This window comes from Canis lupus, chromosome 23 (genome assembly GCF_003254725.2).
Source record: "Canis lupus dingo isolate Sandy chromosome 23, ASM325472v2, whole genome shotgun sequence".
Classification (NCBI taxonomy): domain Eukaryota; kingdom Metazoa; phylum Chordata; class Mammalia; order Carnivora; family Canidae; genus Canis; species Canis lupus.
In genome coordinates, this window is record NC_064265.1 from 44736717 (window position 1) to 44759005 (window position 22289).

General features: G+C 40.9%; 2 protein-coding genes across 10 annotated transcripts in view; one reads left to right on the forward strand and one right to left on the reverse strand.

The window, feature by feature from the left end:
* RNF13 (ring finger protein 13) overlaps positions 1-13149 on the forward strand; it is a 201630-nt gene extending 188481 nt beyond the window's left edge. For all 8 annotated transcript variants that reach the window (XM_049099685.1, XM_025436175.3, XM_025436176.3 and 5 more), the window contains 2 exons: positions 11368-11448; positions 11731-13149. In XM_049099685.1, coding sequence (XP_048955642.1) covers positions 11368-11448; positions 11731-12095 — 446 coding nt within the window. In that variant the 3' untranslated portion in view covers positions 12096-13149. The remainder of the gene's footprint in view (positions 1-11367; positions 11449-11730) is intronic.
* A 3019-nt stretch (positions 13150-16168) lies between these two features.
* On the reverse strand, positions 16169-22069 carry PFN2 (profilin 2). 2 transcript variants are annotated; one of them, XM_025436182.3, is made up of 3 exons: positions 21849-22069; positions 19527-19719; positions 16169-17521 (listed from the first exon to the last, which is right to left on the reverse strand). In XM_025436182.3, the coding sequence occupies exons 1-3, from the start codon at positions 21978-21980 to the stop codon at positions 17424-17426; spliced, it is 423 nt and encodes a 140-aa protein (XP_025291967.1). In that variant the 5' UTR covers positions 21981-22069; the 3' UTR covers positions 16169-17423. The 2 variants fall into 2 exon arrangements, with proteins under 2 accessions (XP_025291967.1, XP_025291965.1); XM_025436180.3 differs by having other exon boundaries at positions 16169-17848; positions 21849-22064.
* Between the last annotated feature and the right edge of the window lie 220 nt (positions 22070-22289).

The following is a 22289-nucleotide window of genomic DNA, read 5'->3' on the forward strand; positions in this document are numbered from 1 at the left end:
ACATTATTTTAGGATAAAATATACTCACCAAACACTAAACATCTCTTCAGTATTTAGAATTAACTTACCCATTCTTAGTTTAAAAAAGAAATTACCAGTTAATCTGCTTCCAGTCCCTCTCCTGCTCTTTTTACAAGTTATATCCTAATTAATACCAAGTAAAACACAAGTTAAGCAAACAGCCATTACTTAAAATTACATACATTATCTTTGCATTTACCCCCTCCTTTATTACCTATGCCTAACCCCCAGATCTACTGAGTTGTTCTTTCCAAAATGATTATTGGATCTGGTCTTTTCTGTCCATTCTTATTACTGTGTCATGTAAACCCGTCCTCAGTTTATTACTTAAATCTTGAGAGTGCCCACAGGTCACTCTTACTGTCTCTAGGCTCACCTCTACATCCCAGGCCTGAGTTCCTTCAGCACGCTGATGAAGAATTGTTAAGATGCTGTTTTCACACATTATCATTCCTCTGCTTGAGAGCTTTCAGTTGATCTCTACAGCCTAGGAAGTCAATCAGAGTCCTCATCTTAGTATTCACAGCTTTTCATAATACGGCTCCACCGTCCTCATCCAACATTACTTTCCATTGCTCTTTATCTCTAACCTTGCATAACTTTGATTTTGCCATGTTGGTTTCTTCTTTGCAAACACTTTTAAACTGTTACTTTCCTTGTAGTATCTTTTCCTTCTTAGTTTTTCTATATTCAGGTTATCTTCAAGGCCTGACCCTGGTGCCTCTCTAAGAAACTTTCTCCGTTATCTCCTAGTACAGAGACTGCTTCCTTCCTGTAGATCTTCTGATTGTCAGTAGACACAGGATCTAATATTGCCACTGTGCAAATATTATAATCCGTGTAATACTTCTGTTGTCTTGAGAGTTGGCTGGCATATTCAGCATTGGATTTGGATGGCAAAATCTGGAGCCAGCTTTACTCCATCAATCAGGATATACAGAATTTATCTACATTATATAAAAATACCTAGCTTTGTACTTGGAGTTATGTGATTAGGTCTTCCAATGAGCAGTTGGAGGTAGAGATCAAGATTTCCTGGGAATAACTGGGTGTAGTTATTCATATATTCCTTCAATAAATATTTACTGAGTACTTTTACCATGTTCCAGGCACTGTTCTAGGTACTAGGGAAACTCCAATAAATAAAAAAGAAAAAAATTCCTACCTTTGTGGAGCTTAGTGGGAGCAAATGGACAATTAAGAAATAAAGTCTCATAGCAGTTAAGTGCAATAAAGAAAAAGAGATGAGTTATGGGAGAGGGAATGGGATACTATTTTAGAAAAGACAGGAAAGATTTCTCTGAGAAGGACACTTTGAACAGAGACTAAACTGCGGGGAGGGGTAAAGGAATGAGAGAAATTTGCAGGCAGAGGAACAGCTGTATGATGGTGTAACTTGGTGGCTTTTGAGCATAAGGATGACATGCTCAAATTATGGAAAAGGATCCCTCATGCTGGCAAATGGAGAACAGACTAGAGGTTGACAGTAAAGCAGGGAGAGAGTCCACGTGGTACGTTCCAGGTGAGACGTAAATGTTTCCATGTCAGCCGTCCATCATGACATGAACAGCGGCTTTGTGGGATCTGTTATTCAGCATGTATTACTGGGAGCCCTCTATACCAAGCACCGTACCAAATACTAGGGATGTAATGGTAAGTAAAACACACAGTCCATCTCTTCATAAGGCTAAGAATCTGTAACCAGTGCTAGTTGATATTTGTTCTGTGCTGAATTATTTCAAGGGAAAACTGGTCTGATTTTACTCTTAAAAGGAAAATCACAGAAGGGAGTATTCCTCAGTTCCTCTAAAGGCATATTTTTCATACGGCCACAAAGCAGTAAAATAATGAGGTTCTGAGTTGGGTAGGAATTACTGTCATGATTATGGTTCTGAGAAATCAGTGCATTCTTGAATTACTTAAAGGTGATCTATCTTACTTCATGTCCAGAAATAGAGATCCTAAGTTCTGCATTGAAGCTCTGAGGTAAACTGAAGGGGATTGAAGAGTTTGGTCCTATAGGTTGGTTTGTGTCCTAGTGTTCTTAACCTTTATCACTTGCCTGTAGCTGTGATTACTACAGAGAGCCTTGCCTTCAGTCCACTAACTTCTAACTGAACAAGTCGGTGTAATTGATTCCAAATCAGTTAACTGGGATTAAACTGGATTGGGACGGGCACTGCACCCAATAACATTTTGATTATTTTCTATCTTAAATCTTGGGAGCATGTATCACACCTGTTATGTAATATAAAAGCCACATACTTTGCATGCATGATCTCCTTTAGTTCTCAGAGCAGCACAATTAAGAAAAGTACTACCAAAAAAAAAAAAAAAGAAAAGAAAAAGAAAAAAAGTACTACCATGACCATTCATAGATAAAATGAGACTCAGAAAGATTAAGTAGATACAGGAGGGTGCATAGCTGGGAAAACCTAACTGTCAGTGCTGTAATGCAAATTCTTGACTTCCAATACTAGCAAATACTACCTACCCTTTTTTCAGTCACTACCATTTCAAAATAAATTACCTCCGGTCTTTACTCCTTCCCATGCCTCTTTTTTCATCCTCTCCCACCCCCACCTGCACTTACCCTTCTCCTCAATTCACAATGTCATAAAGAAAGAATATTTTTGAGATAAAACTAATTTCCTGAGGTCTCAGGTCTACCAGCAGTATATGAGAATACGCCTTTTATCATATTCTACCTTAATCAGGTAAATTACCTATTTATATTTCTGTTCTTGTAACCTGTCTTGTCCTTTGACATTTCTATTGGGATCTTAGTGTTTTCTTATCAATTGTATGCACTTTTAGAAGGAAATTTTAGGTATGATTTTTTAATAGTCACTTTTGCTGCATTGAGAGTTGTAATTAAATACTATCCCAATCTAGTCAATAGGCAGAAATATCTAGAATCTGCTGTATGCAAAAATAATGTGGGCCCAGTGCCTCTTCTGCCTTAAACTGCAAGGGTACCTGAGGCTGCTCAAGTTTTTTGTTTAATTTCTTTTATATGAGGGAAAAGAAAAATAATTACTTGGTTAGAACACACAAGTAAGTATCGAAGGACATAGATAAATTGGAGTTTGTTGAAGTTGGCTTTGCCAAGGGTGTTGTACATCCTGATTTCCTACGCCTGAGAAGGAATAATGAAAAAAGAGTAACAAAACCTTTAGTAGTTAATGTACCAAAGTACTTTTAAGTACCTGAGGTCCAGCACAATATTTATCATTATAAAATCCCTTTAACTTTGCTAACTTCGGGATAATGACATCTTTTAATCCTCTTGCTCCTCTGTCCAGAAAGATCTTGGATGTATCTGTAGTTTACCTGCATAATGCAATCAGGGTAGAACCAATGAAGACTAATACAGGGAACCCTAAAAAGAAAATCACTCAAAATGGAATTTGGCCAGTGCTCAGCTTTGGTTTTTAAGCTTGTTATATGGATTTATTTATGGCCTCTAAGGCAATCTCAACTAATTCTCAATTAGTGAAATAATTCACGAACACATTTCCAGAGTTGCCAACATACTGCTCTTTCCTTCATTGGAGTCATTTGTTTCCTTACTGTGCAGTGCACAATATATTTCATTATCAGAATACATAAGAAATATCTGACCATTAATTAAACTTCGAGACTGTAGCTACTATTTTGTATCATCCTAGAAAGGTTTGTTGTAAAAATATGCAATGATGAGAGAGAGAAACAAACCATCTTTGTTCCTTCTCTCTGCATGTGGCAATCTGAAGGAAAAAAGTGCTCTGGTTTATGAACTGGAAACATTTTAATTTCTAATAAGTGGCAGCTTAAGAGTATTTCTTAACCTCTTACCCTTTATACTTTGTAAATCAAAGGGGATTATTGAAATGTGAAATTCTAAGTAGATGTGCTACAAGACAATACAGGCAGAAGGGTTAAGACCATGCATGGATGGACAGACCTGGGCTGGGATTCTGGATCACCCCATTTATTGGCCGTGTGCGAGTTTCTTAATGTCTCTACACATTCCTTCATGTGTAAATGTGGCTGGCGGAACCTACACTTCATAAGGTGGGTGGGAGGACTTAAGTCAATATGAGAATCAGTATGAAAAGTGCTTGTAACACAGTCCCCAGTATATAGTAACACCTCAACAAAAGGTAGCAATTATTATTACAAAAACAACCCTTACGTAAAAATCATAAATAAAATATTAGTGTCATTAAAATTCAGTCATTAACATTTCTTTTATGATGAAAAAAAGGTAAGATTGCCAAATCATGAAGCAGCTTAAAAATATGTAACTTTGAAAGTATTACACTTGAAGTTTCTTTCCAGTAGCCCTAAGTTTGGGGTGGTTGTAGGTTTTGGTTATCATGAGATTTGACACCTAAAGAAAAAAAAGAGAGGCCTATTATGCATATTCTAGTGTATGCTAATGCTTTTGGCAAAGTATGCATATGTGTTAGAAAGGGGAAAAGAATCCCAATTGTTGCAATTTCCTCATGGTTCTACACCCTATCGGATGATTGAAAGCATGTAGAGCACTTACTTCTGTGGGTACCTGCCACTCCAGTGAGTCGCAGCACCAGACCATGAAAGTCTTAGAGAACTTTCGGAGGCTTTTGAATGTAGTAGGAATATTAATTTTAGGGGAAGTTATAGTATTTTGGGAATATTTGCCAACAAACAAAAAGGATTTGGCATTTCGAAGTTTTCCATAGGCAGAGTCTGTAATCAAGCCCACAGAAACCAGCAGCGTGAGGCCCCGGCACAAGCAGAGTACAGGTGCGTCCACACTTCGGGTGGTGGACATGATCACCTTAAGTCTTCCTATCTATTGATCTTCACTTGGCAGCCCTTTCAGAAGTGTTTGTGCTGATAATACTTAAGTGATTTAAATACTGACTTAGCGATTTCTAGCACAGATAAAATAATAGCGTTTTTAGTTGTTTTCTTCTGAAGCAGCCAACTTCTTTATAAATCTCGTCATTACTCGTTATTGTCCTCAAAAATAATCTTCAATTGAAATTGTGGTTTCCTGAGTCATTCCGTTAATATATTTCTCCAAGTCTGTAATTATAAAGACTGGTTACTATACACCATGTTTCACAGCAGATGAAATCCTTATGTTTTCACTGAACATTCCCTCTACTAAGCATTTAAGGCCGTCTCCGTGGGAGCTGTATGTAAAGCAGCCAGATCCCAGAGTTATGATCTAAGAAAAAAATGGGTTTCATATTTGAAACTTTAAGTTACCAGGCACTTTTATTTTATAGCTTCATCATTGAGATTTTCAAAGATAGGTCTAAAAAGCAAAAGATATTATTTCCAAGATTGGAAAAAAGCAACATCACATTGTACAGGAGAATATGTAAAAGTGCAGCCCTACTTATTTTTTATAGTTGATTTCCTTAATCTATCAACTGAGACATGCTTAATTTTTATGACTACATTTAGCTACCTTTAATGCAACCTTAAAAGTAAATATTAGTTCCTTTGCTCAGGGGTTAAAAATAATCAATTCTCAAGCAAATCTGGCTTTAGAAATATTCTGCCCTGTTGTCTTTTGTTCAGAATTTTTGGGAACTGGTATGAAGGAGAGGAGAACAGAAGATAAAATTAATTTATTTGCTAGAAAGAGCTGTCATTGTTTTACTTGTAAAGTAGGGAATAAGTGGCAAGGTATTTTCTCTACAACAGTAATTTTTGAAGTTCATGAATCCAGTGCTGCATCTCCCCTGGGCAAATTGTTTAAAATGTTTTTGTTATTATGTCTCATGAAACCTGTGTTTAGTTAGCCCTGAATGTTCAGTCTTTTACTTTGAGGAAATCTATTCTAGTTGATTCTAAGCCCTTTAGACAATCTTGTTATTAAATAGAACAATTCAGTTCTGCCTAAATATTTATGCGCTATGGCTAGATTATCTCAAATTAGTTCATTTTTTAAGTCATCCTAGAAATAATTCCTCTTTCTATATCTAATGTCCAAAAGTTTTTGTTATAATGTGGCTAAATGCAGGTCCCCATTTAACTCTTGCATTAGTTTATTCAGGACTGAAAGGCCATTGTGGTCGAAGTATGCGTGAAGAGGGGTTGAGACTGGTGTGAGAGGAGATGGGAGAGGGAGATGGGGTCACATATATAGCTTTATGAAGGTCATAAGGAGCTCATATTTTTTTTAAAAGATATTTATTCAGTTGAGAGAGAGAGAGAGAGAGAGAGAGAGAAACAGCACAAGCAGAGGAAGAGGCAGAGAGAGAAGCAGACTCCCCGCTGAGCAGGGAGCCCGAAGCTGGCCTGGATCCCAGGACCTGAAGATTATGACTGGAGCCAAAGGCAGATGTGTAACCATCTGAGCCACCCAGGCACCCTGGAGCTCAGATTATTCTAAGTGAGATAGGGAGCCATCTATGAGAGTGATCTGATGTGTTCAAAAAAGGGGGAAAAAATCCCCCCCTGGCTGCTATGGAGAGAAACTGCATGAGGCCAGAACAGAAGGTAGGCGAGGGGCTCTCACAGTAATCCAGGCTATAGACCAGAGTAGTTGAGGAAAGTTTACAGGACGTGGTGACAGACTGATGTGGGCCCACGGGGAAAGCCGCGTTCAGGGCACCGCCCAGCCTGACCAGCCATTCATGCCATTGGGATCCCTTTGCTGGGCAGTTGTTGTACCCAGGGTTTAGGAGAGAAACTCAGAAAGAACAGGGTTACGGGGGGAAAATCAAAGTTCTGTCCACTCCTATAATATTCCCAGACTGAAGGGACTTGAAAAATGCATTCATGAAAGTATTCTAACGCAGGGGAATGACCATGCCAGATGCATCCTGGACAGAAGGGTCTCCATGCCGTCTGAAGTCACAGACGGGAATCTCAGCCCTCCCGTCACCTCACACCTCTGTCCAAAGTCATCACTTGACAAAGCCTGCAGAGGTTTTACATCAGGGTTTCTCAACTTCTGCACCGTTGGCGTTTTAGATGGAGTCATTTTGAGGGGCTGTCCAGAGCCCCGTGGGGTGTTTAGCAGATCCCTAGCCTCCTACAACACTGTCTCCCAGTTGTGAAAACAGAAAATGTCTCCAAGTGTCACCAAATGTCAGTGGGGGGCAAAATCTTCCCCAGTTAAGAACCGCATTTATACTAATCAAAACTTTGTAGCACGATGCCGACGGTAACAAAACAAATATTCATTACCACTTACAAACCCTTTCACCTTCCGCTGCGAGAACCAATGCACAGTTGAACAGATTTTTAAAAAATAACCCAAGTTGTAAATCATAAAAATAAACGCCTTAAATTTATCTTTAAGTTAAATGTAAAGCTACTCAATAGTTATTTGATGTTGGGCCACGGTTTTGAGTATGAAGCCACTGACTGGATTTCCAAGTTGTCAGGGTACATGAGGCATTTCCTACCATTTTTAGTTTCAGGCATTTTAAAACAGGACAAAAATTGGGTTCTGCTTTCATTCTTGCTTTTTATCGACTCATAAATTTTCCAATCTCTTAGATTTCTCACCCATACTTAGTATCATTTTGGCTGGAGAGGGGTTTGGGGAGCAACTAGCTTTTATTAAGTGTTCTTAATACAGTCAATCTAGTTGTTAAATAAAACCAGCCTTTTACACTCATAGTTCAAGGACTGCTGAATATTTAATTAAATTACATAATTACCCTATGTAATACAAACAGGTTCAGTGACCACTGCGGCTGACTCTCTAAGCATGCAGTTCACCCGAAGCACGTGGAGAGATTAGAGAGCAGCCTCCTCCCACAGCCTTCGGTGCACCGAGGCATAAGTCGGTCTTCCTCTCCAGCTGGTTTTATCAGGTGGCAATTTGCACCAAACACTATGTAAAATATTCTACTTGCATCATTTCTCTTAATTCATAATCTTAAGATACAGATGTTAATATCTTTGTTTTCCCTTTGAGAATATTGAAACATGGAGCTGTTTTGCACTAGGTTGCATGGCAGGATGAAAACCCCCAGCATCCTAACCTGTGCTTTACCAGGTCATCACAAGCCCAAGGCCAGGGGCGTTAATTCTCTACGGTACACTAGGCTCTAATCTGGTCCATGATCAAACTGTACCTTTGAATCTTGACCCATCATTTTCTTATAAATCCATCACCTGGAACAATTGAAAGGATTGACAGGGAAGCATCAAAACCCATACATTTAGAGCTAACTCAGATACTACCTGTATTAATTTCCTATTGCTGTGGTAACAGATTACTACAAATTTAGGGTCTTAAAACTACATAATTATCTTAACAGTTCTGTAGGTTAGAAGTCCGACACAGGTCTCACGGGGCTACAATCAAGATGTAAGCAGGGCTGTGTTCTTTTCTGGAGGCTCTTGGGGAGAATCCATTCCTTACCTTTTCCAGCTTCCAGAGGCCACCATGGTCTTTGGCTTGTGACCGGCATCCTCTTCCATCTCCCTGACCAGTCATCCATAGCCATATGTCCCTCGGACTCTGAACCTTTCTGCCTCCCTCTTACACATTTAAGGCCCCTTGTGATTACACTGGGCCCACTTGGATAATGCAGGATAGCCTTAATAAGATGATGCTTAGAGCCTTGGGGCTCAGCTCTGGACCAGTCTGTTCCTACGGAGTCATATTAACTGTATTTTTTTTTTTCTGAAAAATGTGTAGCATTTTATAAGGAAATAAATCATGAGTATTTCACTTTAAATTCTAAATCAGTGGTGCCATCTGTATAACACTGAATTAACACAAATTACATTTTATTTTTTTATTTTTTTAAAGATTTTATTTATTCATGAGAGAGAGAGGTAGAGACACAGGCAGAGGGAGAAGCAGGCTCCATGCCGGGAGCCCGACATGGGACTCTATCCCAGAACTCCAGGATCAGGCCCTGGGCTGAAGGCAGGCGCTAAACCGCTGAGCCACCCGGGCTGCGGTTACATTTTAAAAGTCATTAGCTAAAAATGGCTAAAGGAAGTTACTCCTTATTTTATAATGTCAGTGAAATGGTCAAATAAATGTTAATGTAATTTTACAAAATCAATTTATTTGGCGCAGTAATTTTTCCAGATACAATGATGGCCTTACAAGTAAGCTTAATACTGTTAGAATTTAACCTCTGATATTTTTAACTCTGCAGTTTAGCTTCTGTAATGGAGGTTTCCAATGATAATTTCTTGGTAGCTGAATTTCCTTTAGATTTTCTGCCATGTGTTATGCATCTTTTGCCCTTGTTGTCTTTTTCCTTTTTTAAAATATTTTATTTACTTATTCATAGAGAGAGAGAGAGAGAGAGAGGCAGAGACACAGGCAGAGACACAAGCAGGTTCCATGCAGGGAGCCTGACATGGGACTCGATCCCAGGCCTCCAGGATCACACCCCAGGCTGCATGTGGCGCTAAACCACTGCGCCACAGGGGCTGCCCATCTTTTTCCTTTTTTAAATGAAGATCTGAGGACTCGGGATCCCTGGGTGGCGCAGCGGTTTGGCGCCTGCCTTTGGCCCAGGACGCAATCTTGGAGACCCGGGATCGAATCCCACGTCGGGCTCCTGGTGCATGGAGCCTGCTTCTCCCTCTGCCTATGTCTCTGCGTGACTATCATAAATTTAAAAAAAAAAAAAGAAGAAGAAGATCTGAGGACTCACATATCTAGCAAAATACAAGTAGAATATCATAACCTATTACCGTTTGCCAAAGATCTAACGAATTCCAACAGGAAAGCAGTATAAAATTATTACTAAAAAGCCAATGCGTAAAACTGTTGTTATTAATTTGAATTTCTGAGAATAAAACCTGAGAAAAGGACAGTTACAGGTAATTTCTTTGGGAAATAATCCCAGGAAGCAAGAGGGGAGGGAGTGGGGAGACTGAGACAGGGAATGAAAATGAAGTGTATCTTACTGAGCTGGTTCCTCTGTGGACAGCTTCCCCTCGGAGAAACCACGTGCCTCAGAACTGTCCCTCTGAAGACTGGGACCTTTAGCCACCAGACTACCTCCTCCATTGGTGACTATATCTGTGTTTAATGGGCATTTTCACAAAGTACTAAAATTTAAAGTCTGATTTGAGAAATCAGTGGACTGACTTGCTTATTAAAACTGTCCTCAGAGTCCATGTAAATGGATCAATTGTATAATTATAGATGTATTAGATGTTAGAGTCCTTTAGTCTTTAATAGTTTTAGGTGCATAGGCTCGGTCTCACCCAATTCCACACACAGGGTTCTAACATAGAAGCTTGTATTTGTTATTGAAAGTATTTGATACTCAGTACTGTAATAACCAAATTCAAAATACTGAACAAAAAATAGTCATTTTCATCAAGGCTTTTTAGGACTCCTGAACGTGCTATTTTAAATGACTAAAGGATGTTAAAGGGATTGTTTGGCTAGAACTACCGTTCGCTTCTTTATGGGCCATGTTCACCTGGACTATCCAGACAATGGCTTTATTCCTGACCTGCCTTCCAAGGTTGTTACCCTGTGTGGGACAGGCAATGAATTGTCCTTTGTTCCCTGAGATTTCCATTAAATGTATGTATTAGGTAAAAACTTAAAAAACTGAGAAAGCAGTCACAGTGGTCACTGCCACTATTGCCTCAACTTAAAAATCTGCTGTAAAACTGCCAATTCCTTTAAAATTAACTACAGTTGAATTCCAAAGAGCTATGGATTAATAAACCCTCATGATTTATAAAAGTGGTAAGTTCAACAATTAAAAGGGCAGATTAACAAACACCATTTAGTGACTATCTGTGTGCCTGTCCCTTTGCTCACTCACCAACCTGTGTGGTAGGTGGACTCTCTCTACAGATACGAGAACTGGATGTCAGAGGCATCGAGTACCACAGGGCTAGTAAATGTTGGAACAGAGACTTGAAGTCTAGTGTGTCTCATTCCAAATGTTTCTCCAACTAACATATTTAAAAAAAAAAAAAAACCCTGAGGATGTTCTAATGTTTCCATTTTTACTTTAAGAATTACCGACACTTTAAGAAATCTAAACTGTGAAATTTTGTCTTTGTTATAAAATATTTTGAAATTAGCATGAGAGTAGTTCTATAAAACACTACTGCAGTTATGACTCTAATAAAAAATCTTTTGCAAAGTTAAGGTAAACATATCTGACATCAATTTTTAATTTATTTTAGGTAAAAGGTTAATTGTTTAAATTAAAACTTCAGGTTCCTGAACTTAGAGCAGCTCCCTGATCTGACCGAAAGCAAGAAAAAGGTATCATTTACAGACAGGTCTTCCTCAGTCAATTATTTTAAATGTCTTTTGATTGACCTAACTTGAAGAGTTGGAAAGTTAAGAATACTTCTCTACATCTTTTAATTAATTTTATTTACTACTCTCTGTCATAGGAGATGAGTATGATGTATGTGCCATTTGTTTGGATGAATATGAAGATGGAGACAAGCTCAGAATCCTCCCTTGTTCCCATGGTATGAATAATTACATACTGCTTTGAATTTATGTAGAATTTATATGCAGGCTCAATTTTGGAGAAGGAGACAAAAGTTATTAGCACACTGTGAGCCAGGTCTTACAGCAGTTAGCGGTGCCATTAAAGGATGGAGGTAGATTTATAAAAATGTACCAACTTTTCTTGTCCCTACCTGATACATGCAGATTAGAAGAACATGAATAAACATGGCAAGAAATTAAAAATGTGATGTTCTCAACCAGAGTACACTCCCTAAAGGATGTATATTTTGCCTCAACAGCTTACCACTGCAAGTGTGTGGACCCCTGGCTAACTAAAACCAAAAAAACCTGTCCGGTCTGCAAGCAAAAAGTGGTTCCTTCCCAAGGCGACTCAGACTCCGACACAGACAGCAGTCAAGAAGAAAATGAGGTGTCCGAACACACCCCTCTTCTTAGACCTTTGGCTTCTGTCAGCACCCAGTCATTTGGGGCTTTGTCGGAATCTCGCTCACATCAGAATATGACCGAGTCTTCAGACTATGAAGAAGAGGACAACGAAGACACCGACAGCAGTGACGCAGAAAACGAGATCAATGCGCACAGTGTTGTAGTCCAGCTGCAGCCTAATGGTGAACGGGATTACAACGTAGCAAACACGGTCTGACCTCCAGAGGGTGATCGGGTTATTTCCTAATAAATGTTTATTTAGGTATATAATTTGATTTTTTTGCTCCCTTCAGAGATTCCTGTAGAAATAACTTATTTTTTAGTGTTCTACAGTTTAATCAGATACTGAAACAGGTTTTTCTGATCTGGTATTCATCTGCAGGAGTGCACTTCATTTTCACTGATAAACTAGTAATAAATAGGCTGATGCTGTAACTCCAGCATCAAATCAGCTCTTCTTTTGGAATGAAATATAGCCAAAACATTTTTAAAAATTCCTCAGTATAGCTTGCAGTTAAGACCTAGATCACAGTATGCAAGTGTTTCGTGTTTTACACACAAGGTCAGTGCTGTGGCCACCTAGCATGAGCTAAGCCAACTCCCATTTGCATAAAGTTTACCTAGAGTTGTTGAGTTGGAATATGTTTGTTCTGGTATTTCCCTAAATTGCCATCACTCCTGAGAAGTGACAATTTAGCATTTTTCCTTCTCTCAGCACCTCAAAGAAACTCAAGCTGTCTTTTTCCTTTCTATTCCCAACTAGTCTTATCCTGATAGGAATAGTCTGTACGAGTGCAGATTTTCATAGTTTTTTTTTTCCCCTCAAGGTTTTAATACTATATAGTGTTATGTATGAATTGATTCATCAGCTAAAGTAACATGTCTCTGGACTTACTGAATTTCAGTATCCGTAAGGGTTTTGTGTTATGATCAAAGCAAAAAGAAAATGCTGTATAAAAATACCAAACTTCAGCAACTGTTAATACTCAGATCATATACCTCTTAACAAAGAGTATCTTATGCTAATTAGCCCTGCTAAACTATGTACAGAGGAAAATGTTCAAGTATTGGATTTGAAAATAATTGCTTATGTTTAACAGAACTAATGATGTACTTAAACAATGTATTATGAAAAACTAAATTATATTATACATCATTGTAACTATGTAGAAAATATAGACTTATGTATAATCAAAATGCTAAGAATTTTTATATGGCCTTGTATGAAGGGAGTTTGAATGTTAATAAACACATGTTTTCCACTTTAAGAACTGGCAAAGTATTTGTTCTACTGTACTATTACCCAGAGTAGCCTGATTTATATGGACAGTGCTACATATAAAGGTATAATTATTATGGTAACGTAGATCAGATAAAACCACCTTAGAATTTTATACAAGGTAACTGACTGCTCACAACCGATTAGCTAATCCCCTAAAAGTTAAAACTGCAGCCAAAATCATTCCAACAATAGTGTACACTGTGGTACTCCGCTGTAATTATGGTACATCCTTACAGTAGACCTCTATACAGCCTTGAAAGAATAAAGTTAGTATCTAGATAAAGCTATATTGGCATGGGAATTTGTAGTCAACAAAAGCATATTAGAGAATAGTTAAGTATAGGATATATAGGAGTCTCGTGTTGTAAAAAGAAAAAAATTATTTTTAAAAGAAATGTAACGCTATTGGAGAAATTTTATTTCCTGAAAAAAAAACTTACAGTCCATCAAAAAAAAAAAAAAAATAGGTATTTCCATTTAGTAGATACTGAATTCAACCTTTTATTTCCCTGTCAGATACCAAGTTGTCCTCTCCCCCAACCACCTCTTAAAAATCACACACAGGCCTGAGAAACAGGTCATCAGTTTACTATGGTAGGGAAACCGGCCCTGGGATTGGATGGACTCGCCAACTCTAACCTTTCTGAACCTGGGTGGTCATTTGTACAGTTTCATTTAACCTAAGGTAGAGCATCAAGACCGAACACTCGGTACCTGCCACATGAATATACAGTAATAGCTTTTATAATTGTGAAGGTAAACAAACACATCATATCTAAAACCATTTTTATTTTTTAAAAGGGCCAAGTTGAAGGTCACTATAACATACCAAATGTTGTAGCCCCTCAATCCTCAATCTATAAATCAGATCAAGGACTTGGGTTCTTTTTTTTTTTTTTTAAAGATTTTATTTATTTATTCATGATAGAGAGGGGCAGAGACATAGGCAGAGGGAGGAGCGGGCCCCATGCCGGGAGCCCAACGCGGAACTCAATCCCAGGACTCCAGGATCGCACCCTGGGCCAAAGGCAGGTGCCAAACTGCTGAGCCACTTGGGCTCTTTTAAACTTCGTTTTCCTGAGGCAAAATTGCCCCCTCCAACCATTTTTAAGGCCCAAACTGTTACTTTTAGTTGTAAAAAAAAAAAAAAAAAAAAGTGTCAAGTAAGGATACTGTCTAGGATTGTTACTACTTTTCTAACTAGTTGAAATCTTAAAATTTTCTTCATGGTGTTAACTATACAGCTTTTTAAATAGGACATTAAATAAAATTAAAATCTAATTTCCATTAAAAGGTATTTTCCTAATTTAAAACTTTTCTGATTATATGAAAGTATAGTTACATGGAAACTTACCCCGAGATGAATTTATCTGGATATTTTGCCTTCAGAAATACCTATGTGTAAAATACATGTATAAATTATACACTGTATGTATTTACACTGTATGCAACATCTGTTCATTACCTCATTTCATATTTATTGGTGAGCATTTCCTCGTATTATTCAATTGACTATTTTATTCTCTGGACATAAAATAATCCATTTAACCCATAACCCTGAAAGTCAAATCTTGTAGTTTTCCAAGTTTAAGTAATGTGGTGTGAGGACATCCTGGTATACAATGTGTACAGCCCCATTTCCTTATGTTCAATTCCCAGAATTAAGTATATAAAACAGATACCTGCATATATTTTCCTAAGTGTTTTTGTGAGTAGGGGACCAACGGCTAGTTTCATTATTTCATTAAACTCTAGTGATAGTTGCCCTCTACCACCTTCTTTCTACTCCCCCACCCCTACCCCCAAACACACACCTCTTCACCTTAAAGGTTCCTCAAAAGCTTCACAATTTTAGTTGCTTTCTAATTAGTTACCCTAACAGTTCTTTACAGCTGAAGTGTAAATGTATATACTATTACTGTAAAATCTTGTATCACAGCCTAACCACCAAATTTTCATTTGACCAACCTTTTGCTGTAACAGGGTTCTCAACAGGTCAAGAAGTTGAAGTTGTTTTTCAATTTCGCAGTCATGTCCAACTACCAAAGTAGCCCCAAATTCCTTATCTTCCATACCTTTATATTCCTGTAATTCAGAACTAATGCCTGACGACACTGTTAAAATCTTAATTATGCTCAGTATATGTTAGGTAAGGTGGAGATTCCCATTCCCTAACCCTCTGTTTCTCAAAGGATAGCACATAGGCCACTTACAATGAATCAGACTGACCTGCTGATGATTTCTAAAGGGGCTTCTGGAGCTTATGGAATCCCACCTCCCGTCTGGAGAATCCAGAGCCCAAAATCTGCATCACAACCAGCTCCCCAGTTTTGCTTAAACCCACCAACTTTTGAGCACTCCTGCTTTGAGTTTCTGCCTCACAGTTCATAAAGACTATTAAACTAACATTTACTAAACTTGAATACATCCCAGAGACCTTTTAACCTCTGTAATTAAACTGGAACATTATGTAGTCATAGCTATTGTCACTCCAAAGCCAGAAACTGCAGGAATATCCCAATTTTCTTACATGCTGCCTAAGCAAAGTCTTATGTGGGAGTCCCAGCTGGTTGACTTCAACATGCCAATATAGCTTCCAAATCTAAAGAAGTCACATGAGATAGCTCAACGCAGAAGAATCCACAATGCAGAAACCCTTGTTGGAATTGGGCTCCTTTCTGCTCACTAGATTTCCATCTAGAGACCAGCAACAAAAGAAAAGTATTTAAATTTCCAGTGGATAAGTCAATTTTCCTCTCACAAGCCCAAAGAGGAGCCCAGAATAACTAAAAGCCTTTTTATAAATTGATAAAAGCCCATTAAAAAGAAATTCCCAGGTATTCATTTTATTTATAATAAATACTACAGGATATCAGGAATAGGCCATGAGCTCAATTTTAAGGTTTTATGCTTGCAGCAGAGTCTAGCCTATTCTGTATATTCCAGTACATCAAAAATAACTGTAACAATAAGATAGCAATATATATAAACAACAGGAGTCTAGAGTATTTGGTTGGAATAAATTTATTTCATCTGTCTGTAAACAAGGTGTTTAATAGTTATGGCATTTTTTTAAATGCATATTAAATCAGATGAGTTAGACTGTATCCCAGATGTAACAAAGTGCAGGGAAAGAAATGGACAAATCAGCAACAAGATTTGTTTTTAAATCTGTACATTATCCACAAGGCCCAAACAATAGAAGCAAATACTAGAATGTCCCTAAAGTAGTGCCATTCGAAAGAAACCTTTAATAGGTCAGTTAAAATCCATCTCACAATAGCAACAGTTCATTTTAACAATAGTATGGCACAGAACACATATGAAAAAAATTCATCACAAGACAGCCAAGTCCACAATAATGCAACTTCATATAAAAACTCAAGCTGCAAATAAAAATTGGTCCTATGAAGAACAAACTGGACACACTCCAGATGGTTATGTTGGGATACCTAATGTCCATAATGGCAGCCTTTTACAATTTTACTAAAGAGTAGAGCTGGTGTGCAAAGAAAAAGACAGGAACACAAATCTGAGCTATTGCAATGATGGAATGTCCCTGGGGATTCGATCTGTATGGTTACTGTAAGGTCATGGGAGGAAGTGCCTTTTGCTCTCGTTTTGCAGTTGCACTCTTCACATATCCTATAGACAGAAGGTCTGTCACTACTCAAGTGCAACAGCAATACTGAAAGCAAACTACTGCAGCTCTCAATAGCTCATCAACAAAAGGGATATTACTTGGTTAAATAAACCAGGCACTGCATAAAAGATGGAAGCAAACCAAATACTTATGTGCAAAGGTAAAGGGTGGGAAAAGAGGAGTGAAGGAAAGATGCATGCACTTTTTCCTCCCAACCATGCGCTACAAAAGGAAGACTAAATGAGCTAAGTAAATGCTCAAAGTGCTGAAAAGACATTGATCAAATTAGAGATTGTACAACCGGCACCTTGCTTAATATTAACTTATTTTAGTTATCAATATCCCATTAATTGCTAAGACAAAGTGATGCCCAACTTGGCATGCCCCCTCCCCCCAAATTTCAAGGTATCATGCAAATCATTATTGTGCTGCAATTATGTTGCCAGATAAGGGTTGGTTACATACAGTGGTTAACATACAAATGATCCATTGGGCAAACAGGAATCATGACATTAGAAAATAGGTAAAGAAAAATTAGCTACCATCTATAGTCTGGTAGCACTGTGACCGTAATTGGGGTGGTGATGAAGACAGTTGCTAGGTAGATGGGGAGAGGCTGCTTACACATCAGACCTCCTCAGGTATAAAGCGAGTTCATATGCTTTCTTGTTAAGTGTGCCTCCGTGGACACCTTCCTTTCCCATGACTATAACCAATGCTGGAGTACACAGGGAAACAAAACAAAAGTGAACAGAATTATTTAAGGGGGGGGGGGGAGGGCAGAAAGAAAGACACCTTTCCCCACCAACAGAGGGATACAAAGGAGACACAGGTTCATACCCCATCACCCTGCATTGCTAATAAAATTTCCAGAATTAAGACTCAAGCTTACAGCTAGGAAAGTTTAAGAGCAATTTTCCCCTAATACTTAACAGTCTGCCTAGCAGCTAGAACCCAGAGTCTCTCAAGTATTTTGCCATTGAGTATGCCTTCTTATTCAATCCGCCTCCATGGACCCCTTCTTTTCCCATTACAAAGACCAAGACTGAAAGAGAAAGAAGAAAAGCGTTTCAAAAGAAGGGTTAATCAAGAAAGTCACATAAGTTTTAGCAGACAGAACCCCGATTAATAAGTTAACATTAAGTTAGTTTTCCGTGAACTGTCAAGCACTGAAGTCAACTAGGTCTCCAAAAGGAGAACTTTCAAACTAGTAATATGCTGAAAACATTATAAACTGCATCCCGGGAGTCCGATTGGTGCAGCTGCAGTTCTCTATAAAAACATACTTACAACAGTTAGGGGGAAAAAAAAAAAAGTGTGACCATTTATACCTTCTATTTTAGGGCAAAACACGGGTTAGTACAGCAAATCATTAGACTGATGCCTAAAATGTAAACTTAAAAAACTTGGGTGATTACTTACAAAATTCTCCACAACTTTAATAGTGCTTGATTAGGTACAAACTATTAAGTCTTACCAGTGACGCTCCATGTGTGTATTAATTCCAGAGGAAAAGCAAGACCAAATTTTAAGATTATTTTCAGTGCCATTCTGAAACGGCCAAATAAAAAGTACTTAAGGCTTGTGCTTACTGATATCCTCACTGTGCTTTGTTTTTAAGTGAGTCTGAAATCCTAAAACAGGATCACTATTTCCAACAAGGTTCTTCTATGATGCAATTCAGAGGCCTATCCCCAAAATACAGGTATATGGCTGACTTTATACTTGCTACCACTAGATGTCAGTAGTGCTGTATAGTATAAAAATCTTATTCTGATTTTATGTCACAGGGTTAATACTTCTTTTTAACATATTTATCTGAGCTCAGCTAATGTTTTAAAGATGCATCTACTATTTCAGTTATCTAATTTCCCTACAGAAAAATATTCATAAGCATCAACTCATATCAGAATAAGAATAGCCTTTAGGATAATCACAAGGAATTGCTGGAAGCACTGCAGTAAATTACAGCTCAGAGTAGCTTCAACTTCATTCACGTGGTAGATGAGGATTTTAAAATGAGCTATGCCAAATCCGCTATCTGAGGCTACACAGCCCTCTTAATTTACAACATATTTACAAAGACTAACACATTTAAATGTATTTGTAAATCGATTGGATGCCATGATAAAACCTTAATCTTGAAAGTTTTCACAAAAAAGTAGCCTTATTTAGTGTAATAAGAATTTCTGCAATGTTGACAACAGTCAGGAAACACCAGAACTTCTGGACCAAGGGTATATATGAAATATAATTTCCTACTTTTCAAATTAAATCACAGATACACTTGGTCTTTGAAAATATTTTAGTCAATAGGTGGCTTACTACAAAACCTTATTCTAATTATTTCTTTCTTCCCCTTCCCCAACAATGTCTCTAAAAGAAAAATGAGTAACTGTTCATTTTTTCTTGTTAATCTGAATAATTAAGAGGCAAGAAAAGGAAGAGATGCAAAGATAAAAAATTCAAAAGGACTAAAGTACCAAACAATATTCTGTCTTAAAGTCAGGCTCCCAGAGACCAGGCTGTCTATGCAGCTGCTGTGGAGCTGGTAAATCTAAAGTAAAGCAGTGCCTCCCTTCAGTGCTGGGCAGTTCACAAAAACCACCTTAATAGCCATTATGGACTAACACTTTTATTAAAAAAAAAAAAAATGTTAAAGAAACTGCTTAATAAGTTGTAATGAAGCGTGCAACTTTTAACCAAAAGAGTACTTTGCTTACCTCTACCAGCTCTGCCGACAGCAACGTTGTATGTTGGCTCCCCACCTTGACTCTTTGTCCGGATGTCCATTGTGCAGTCACCGTCGACGTATAGGCTATCTCTGATCACTGAGCACTTCTTTGCGCCAAGAGTCAAACCGTTGGTAAAGAAACCTTCCCGGTCTTTTCCTACAATCATATCTATTTCTACTGGCTGCCCCGACCAAAAAAAAAAAAAAAAAAAAAGAAAGAAAAAAAACATGAAGTTGTAATTAATTCCTTTCAAGGTCTCCATATAAGTGGAAAAACTGTGTGCTAAGTCTGTATCCTACTAGAGGTCCTTCCCCATTTCACTAGTGTAACATGAAGTTTGTCTTTTCCAAAGAATTACTTAATCCTACACGGCTGCATGTTTTACATCACTTTGTTTCACAGGTAAGGTACTAACTGAAGACCAGTCTATGCGAAGAATCTATGTGGTTGCTAGCTGACACCAGGTCAACTGCAAACGGAAAGAGATTATTTATAAACTGTTTCAAGTCAGATGGCACCTGAAGGGCTTATGTAATGGTAAAGCTTCACCTACAAACTCTTTGAGCAACTGCTTGTCTGTCACATTCAGGCACATTACAGTCACGCTGCATCAAACTTCCAGTTGCTTGAAAGTCTCCTGAAATAATGCCCATGCTCAGCAGACCTGTCCCCGTCTCCTCTGCTTGAAATGGCTTGAACCGCCTTCCTGGTATGGATTTCAAACCCTAGACCTCCACACACTCCCAAATTCGTATTTCCCTCCTCTGTATTTCGCCAGCCGCTCTCTTTATCCTCTCCCACTTCCCCTTCCCCTCCCACCTCAGTCAGTCATCAGTTTTCTTTCTTGGCAGATGCAGGAGAGGATTCTCTTGGTAGGTAGCATTGCAGTAGGAAAGGGAGAAAACAAAAACAGAACCACCACCACCAACACACACACACACACACAAAAAAAAAAAGAGAGAGAGAGAGAGAAAATGGAGGGAGACTGGGAAAGCAACTGAGGTAGTCCCCCGAAACCGGAAAGGAGAAAACGTGCATTCTAACATTCCCTGAATAAGGAGGAAGGCGTCGCCCCCATCAGAACTGCAGAGTCATAGCAGGCCCCAGCCATTTCCAAGCACATTCCCCGCAATCCTCCCAGCCAGACAGCGGGAACTCGCACACAAAGACCAGGGCACCGCAGGAAAAAAGTTGGTCGCCAGACAGATGCCAATTCTCTGGAACCGCTGTGGTCCGCTGCGGCTACCGGAGACCTCGAGGTCCCCGCACCCGGGGCGGACGCCCACACACTCAGATCCTAGAGCCGGGCTCACCAGGACGCGAGAATTAGGGGCACCCGTCACGGGGGGCCTCAGGCTCGGCGTGGGATGGGAGAGGAGCGTGGGGCTCGGAAATTACGGGAACGCTCCCCGTGTCTGACACAGCGTCACGGCTCAGACGAGGGCCCTGCGCACAGAGAGGCACAGCAACAAAGCGGCACCGGAGGCCGAGGAGCCGTCGCCCCCAAACATGTGGCGACCGAGTCCACGCCGGCGAGTCACAGGGAGCCCGGGCCCCGCGGAGCATAAACCTGCATCAGTTCCTTCACGATGCCCGCGGCGGGGGGAGGGACCTGGGGCAGCCCGGCGTCCCCTCGGCCGCACGGACGGCCGAACGCCCCAGGAGCGCGCCCCCCGATGCCAGGGCTGGGTTGCGTAATTGGGGATAACGGTGTATCGATGAAATCTCCACAGGAGGAGGAGAGAAATCAATGGCAGTTCGCCATCTTGGGAGAATTTAAGAAAAAAAAAATAATAATAATTCAAAAAAAAAAAAAAAGCCCTATAGAGCCAGAGGCGAAGTCGAGATTCGCGAAGCTCCCTCTGCGTGGCCGGCGTCCGTGGCTCCCCAGCCGCAAAGGCCTGGACGCCCGCGAACCGCCGCAAAGTGGCCGCGAGGGGCCGGGCGCCCGGCGGCCGCCGCCTCCCACAGCCCGCGCGGCGCGAGGGGCAGCCCGGCCGCCGGAGGATCCCCCCCCCGGGCCCGCGTGCACCCCGGGCCGTGCAGGGCACAGCGCGGGGCTCGCGGGAGACCACAAGCAGCCGCCCCCCCGCCCGCCCCCCGGCCCCGGCCGCCGCGCGCCCCCTCCCCCAGCTCCGCGGACCGGCGCCCCCGGCCTCGGCCGCATCCTCGGCGCCGGCCGCTCCCACACCTGCCGCGCGGCCCTCAGGGCGGCCCCCGCCCGGCCGGCCGCGCTCGGGGACGGGTCCGGGGACGGGGACGGGGACGGGGACGGGGACGGGGCCCCGGCCGGCCGCCGCCGGTCCTCACCGTGATGCTCTGGAAGACGCCCCCGGCCGTGGCTGCCCAGACGTATTTGGCGTCGCAGTAGCCGACAATGGCGGCCTCCTGGCAGCAGCCATCGCACATCAGGTTGTCCACGTAGCTCTGCCAACCGGCCATCTTCGAGCCCTTCGCACTGCAGCGGGGACGGCGAGGAGCAGCAGGCGCAGCGGCGGCGGCGGGCGGCGGGCGGCGGCGGCGGCGGCGGCGCGGGGGGGGCGGGGCGGGGGCGGGGAGGAGGCGGCTCTGCGCAGGCACCGACCGCCCCCCTCCCCGAGGCGCCGCGGAGGGAGGACGCGGGGACGGCGGCGAGGGGCGACCGCGGGGCGCGCCCGGCCTGCCCGCCCGCCCGCCCGCCGGCCGCCGCGGCGCTGACTGACCAGCAGCGGGGACGCCGCGCTCGGAGCGCCTGTGCGGGCGGCGGCGGCT

Coding starts and splice junctions, on each gene's coding strand:
- PFN2 (XM_025436182.3), bottom strand. CDS start 21,980: ATGGCCGGTTGGCAGAGCTACGTGGACAACCTGATGTGCGATGGCTGC. Junction 19,720..21,848: donor GCGTCTTCCAGAGCATCACG/GTGAGGACCGGC, acceptor TGGTCGGGGCAG/CCAGTAGAAATAGATATGAT. Junction 17,522..19,526: donor TGTCGGCAGAGCTGGTAGAG/GTAAGCAAAGTA, acceptor TGTGTACTCCAG/CATTGGTTATAGTCATGGGA.